This window comes from Gavialis gangeticus, unplaced genomic scaffold (assembly GCF_001723915.1).
Source record: "Gavialis gangeticus isolate Ggan-Ray unplaced genomic scaffold, GavGan_comp1, whole genome shotgun sequence".
NCBI lineage: Eukaryota > Metazoa > Chordata > Crocodylia > Gavialidae > Gavialis > Gavialis gangeticus.
Window position 1 is genome coordinate 39,120,830 of NW_017728996.1, and position 5,269 is coordinate 39,126,098.

A 5,269-nucleotide genomic window follows, 5' to 3' on the forward strand; every position below is an offset into this window, starting at 1 on the left:
AACCAAAACCCAGGAAGGGACGTGGTTGTCATGGGGGAACTAAATTACCCTGACATCTGCTGGGAGGAGCAGTCAGCCAAATCCAACTGCTCACGTAGGTTCTTAACCTGCATGCAGGACCTTCACCTAACGCAAGAGGTATATAGTCCCACTAGGGGGAATGCCTTACTGGACCTGGTGTTGGCTGCAGAGGAGGACCTGGGTGGGAAGCTGCAGATTCATGGTCACCTTGGGGACAGTCACCACTAATTAATCAAATTCACCACACGGCGTAAGGTGGGTAAAATAACTAGTAAGGTGGATGTGCTTGACTTTAGGAAGGCTAACTTCAGTGTGCTTAGGAGTCTAGTCAATGATGCACTGCGGGATAAGAGTATTGGCAAGTTGGGAGTCCAGGAAGGGTGGTTGTTTCTAAAGGAAGCGATCCTACAGGTGCAGAGGGAGACAATCCCAGGACGAGGGAAAAGGGGGAAAGGAGCCAAAAAACTTCCTTGGCTAAACAGGGAAATCTATGGGAGCCTAAGGGCAAAAGAGAAGGCATACAGGCGGTGGAAGCAGTGGGAAGCTCCCAAGGAGAAGTATACCTACTTGGCCAACACTTGCAGGGAGGCAGTTAGAAAAGCCAAAGGAACTACAGAGCTGAGGCTGGCAACACAAATTAAGACAACAAAAAGGTTTTTTTTAGATATGTAGGGAATAAAAGAAAGGCACAGGGCAGCATAGGACTCCTACTGAACAAGAAAGAGCAATTAGTGACAGAGAGGGGGGACAAGGCTGAGCTCTTCAATGAGTTTTTTGCCTCGGTATTCCTGAACACAGCTCAAGGTAAGTCTCTTAATGGGTTCTCAGACGGGCATCAGAGGGACACCAGCCCACCAACTGTCGACACTGACTTAGTGCAAAGTCATTTGAATGGACTGGATGTGTTCAGGTCAGCAGACCCAGATGAGCTGCATCCGAGAGTACCGAAGGAATTGTCCTGTGTCACAGGAGAACCACTAGCATGGCTGTTTGAGTGCTCATGGTGCTCAGGTCAGGTCTCCGAGGACTGGAAAAGGGCCAGTGTGGTCCCTATTTTCAAGAAGGGAAGGAAGGAGGATCCGAGTGATTATAGGCCAGTCAGTCTCACCTCCATTCCTGGAAAGGTCTTTGAAAAGATTATGAAGGATCATTTTTGTGGGAGTCCAGCAGGAAAAATAATGCAGCAGGGAAACCAGCATGGATTTCTAGCAGGTAGATCATGCCTGACCAATCTGTTTTCACTTTATGAGAGGGTCACAAAATGCTTAGAAGCAGGAGTAGAGGTGGATGTCGTTATCTTGGATTTTAGCATGGCCTTCAATACAGTATCTCATCCCATTCTCATAAATAAAGAGGTTATGACATAGATGTTTACACGGTCCAGTGGGTGGCAAATTGGCTTGGGGGTCGCACCCAGAGAGTGGTAGTAGACGGGTCGGTATCGACCCAGAAGGATGTGGGCAGTGGGTTCCTGCAGGGTTCGGTCCTTGGACTCGTACTCTTCAAAATCTTCATCAGTGACTTGGATGTGGGTGTGAAGAGTACTCTGTCCACGTTTGCGGATGATACTAAATTGTGGGGTAAACTGCACACTCCGGAAGGTAAGGAATGATTGCAGGCAGACCTGGACTGGTTAAAGTAGTGGACATTACACAATAGGATGCAGTACAAGGACAAGTGCAGAGTGCTGCACCTAGGGTGCAAAAATATCCAGCACACCTACTGGCTGGGAAATGACCCTCTCAGCAGAACAGAAGCAGAAAGAGATCTCAGCATCATAGTGGACTCCAAGATAAACATGAGCCGTGAGCATGATGAAATCATCAGCAAAGCTAACCGCACTTCATCATGCATTAGCAGATGCATGACAAATAGAACCAGGGAGGTGATACTTCCCTTCTATGCGGCATTGGTCAGACTGCAGTTGGAGTACTGCATCTAGTTTTGGGCGCTGTACTTTAAGAAGGATGTGGCCTGCTACAAACTAGTCAGAGGGGACCAGCAGGCATTGGGGGAGTCCCTGTTCCCCCAAGCACTACCAGGAGTGACTAGAAATAACAGTCACAAGCTGGCAGAGAGTAGATTCAGACTAGACATCAGGAGGTGCTTCTTCACTGTTAGGGTGGCTAGGATCTGGAACCAATTTCCAAGCGAAGTGGTGCTGTCTCCTACCCTGGGGGTCTTTAAGACAAGGCTAGACAATCACCTTGCTGGGGTCATTTGACCCCAGTACTCTTTCCTGCCATGGCAGGGGGTCAGATTTGATGATTTGCTCAGGTCCCTTCTGACCCTACCAACTATGAAAATATAACCTCGAGGGGGTCCAGAGGAGGGCCACTTGTATGGTTAAGGGTTTGCAGGCCAAGCCCTATGAGGAGAGACTGAGGGACTTGGATCTCTTCAGCCTCCACAAGAGAAGGCTGAGAGGTGATCTTGTGCTCACCTACAAATTCATTAAGGGGATGCAGCAAGGGATCGGAGATGCTCTGTTCACCAGGGCACCTCTTAGGGTAACAAGGAACAATGGTCACAAACTGACAGAGAGCAGATTTAGGCTAGATATCAGGAAAAACTTAATGGTGAGAGCGGCCAGAATTTGGAATGGGCTTCCAAGGGAGGTGGTGCTCTCCCCTACCTTGGGGGTCTTTAAGAGAAGGCTGGATAGGCATCTGGCTGGGGTCATCTGACCCCAACACTCTTTCCTGCCTAGGCGGGGGGTCGGACTCGATGATCTGTTGAGGTCCCTTCTGACCCAAGCATCTATGAAGTGAGAAGAAAGCCCCCATGAAAGGCTTTCCTAAACACATGGTTGTATAATGTAGAAATTACAATATTACTTACACTGTACCTTTTAGGACTTCAATTTTGCCTTTTTAAAAGAAAGACTAGTACAACCTAAATTTGCATTTCTGATATAGATGTGAACAGACCATATTACCTTCTGAACTATGTAATCTGAAGTAGGTTCACCTTATTTGTAAAAGTTGTTCATGTTTCACCCAAACAACTGAAAAAAGGAATGTAAAATACTTACAGTACATGCATAAGCAGGTTTTAGAAAGATCGAGTCATTGGTTTAACTAGCAATCTATATTATTTTAAAATTTCTATCCTGACGCTAGAAATCAACAAGAAGTCCCATAGTACTACATCTGCCACTGCACAACCACAATAAAGAACTGAAGGTTTTAATACCTTTTTTGCACTTTCAGGTCCTGCTTCATCGAAGCGAAATCTGACAATACGGAAATCTTTGCAATAAATAATTAATTCCGTTGGATTAAATTTAAGTTTCTGATTGGGACCAAGGACCTTCTGTTTCCTCTTTGTGTCATTTACTGAAAGAAAGAGAATTTTATTTTTTTTAAGGATAGACAAAATATTTATACAGCAAAAATACAGCTAGCAAGATGCATCCTTCCTTTCAAGCTGTTCAGCATGAATCCTCCTGATAAAAACATTTTTAAATGATGGACTACTGGAATGTCATTAACTGCAAATATACAACATTATCCTTATTTGCTTAGTCTGTTCCTGCCATTGGTTAAGCATTCCAGTTTGGCTCCTTTGCTATGGTACCTCAATATCTGTGACATTCATTCTACTTTAATGTTATTCCCCACCCTGCTACAGCCCTGAAACCTTTTTCTAAATTCTTCTTTGTTGAAGGACAAATGGCCAGCAGTCCTCTCTTTAGGACAATACCATCATTACTGGGCAAAGTACTGATGTTTATTAATATAACATCTTAGCTTTGGGGAACAGCACACAAAGTTAGCAAACTTCAAAACCACAGATTTTAACATTTAAAAAAAACCCAACTCTTCTCTTAAAACCAGTAAGATTTTGATATAACAGCCCACCAACCATAGTCAAACAACAAAAGATTAGAAACAGAGATTTAGCATAGCCTGTAATGAACATTCACAATTCCACCCCTACCCCATACAGCTCACAAGAGAAACAGGGCATCTGTGTTACTGAAACACTACAAGAAGCACCTGAGCCAAAAATGGGCTTAATTAATTATTTCTCAAAAGACTAGATAAACTGCAAGAAAACAAACATGGCCAAACCTGCAGAGGCAGTGATCACATTTCTCTATGGCATCTTAATCTGTTCCAAGCAGACAAACACCATAGTTTGACAACAGAACACAGTCCTTACTAATAATGTTTGAAGTATTTAGGGATTTCTTGTAACTGTAGATATTTTTTAGCTTAGATGGTAAAGCCAAGGGAACAGTTATTGCATGGAAAAAACTCCCATATTCAGTTGTTTGCAAGTATCTTCAAACTTAATTAAGAATTCCAGCTTGTTGCTTGCAAGATTAGCCAGGCCAAGTTCCAAGAAGCCCAAGGAAAGACAAAAACAACGCACTTGCAAAACACAGGGGGAACTTATTTTTGTACAACGTAAAGCTATTTCTCCACCTGTAATCTTGAAGAGGCTGTAAATTTATGTCCTGAACATGAAGTCGACAGACACAGGTATTAAGTTGAATGCTACAAATTCCACCCCTATACATAAAGCAGCTGGGGTGTAGTTTGGGAGGCCAGGGTTGGTATTCCACAATCAACAGAACCCTGAGATGTTTCCAAATATAATACTGAATGCAGACTTTCATGCCAGAAACTCCAATAAACAGTGCAACTGAACTGCCCCCAGATGCAAGTGAAAAGAAGCATCAGGTGCAAAACAGCAAAGCTTTTTCCTTTTGACCATTAGATGTATAACAAATGCTCAAGTAGGGCAAAAAATCTCAACACGTTCAACATAAATGGCACAAGTTACACAATCATGCAGCTTTAGTCTGCTGCCAGAAGTTTGACAGGTTGTTTTCCAGTCATTATTGTTAGCAAAAAAGAAAAAAAAAAAGATGCTGTTTGTTTTGTGTTTTTAGCAGATGCTTCAAAACTAGAGAAATTTGGGATCAAATGAGCATATAACCTTTATAAAGAAGAACAAACTCCAGTCTGCTCAATATTTTGAGTGGGAAATACCATACGCTCTGAAACAAACTACTGTATTCTTTAACAAGGGTTAAAATCATAAGCAGATTAATAAATGGGTTCCCTTGGGAAACAGTGGGTTTCCCCTTGCAGGTGGGCAGCATTCTAGCCTGAAGGGGTCGTGCTTGGGGCTGCCAGGAGTGGGACACAGGGTTTGTGTGCATGTGCATAGCTTCACACATGCATGTGGTCAGGAAAATATGTGGGCAGCATGGAGAGCAGCTCCCTGCAGGTAA

At 43.6% G+C, this 5,269-nt stretch overlaps 1 protein-coding gene across 1 annotated transcript in view; it reads right to left on the bottom strand.

Moving 5' to 3' along the window:
• The window catches only part of MTMR10 (myotubularin related protein 10), a 104,196-nt gene that overhangs the window by 63,560 nt on the left and 35,367 nt on the right, over positions 1 to 5,269 (bottom strand). The window contains exon 5 of the mRNA XM_019504351.1: positions 3,217 to 3,359. Within this exon, the coding sequence (XP_019359896.1) occupies positions 3,217 to 3,359 (143 nt within the window). The remainder of the gene's footprint in view (positions 1 to 3,216; positions 3,360 to 5,269) is intronic.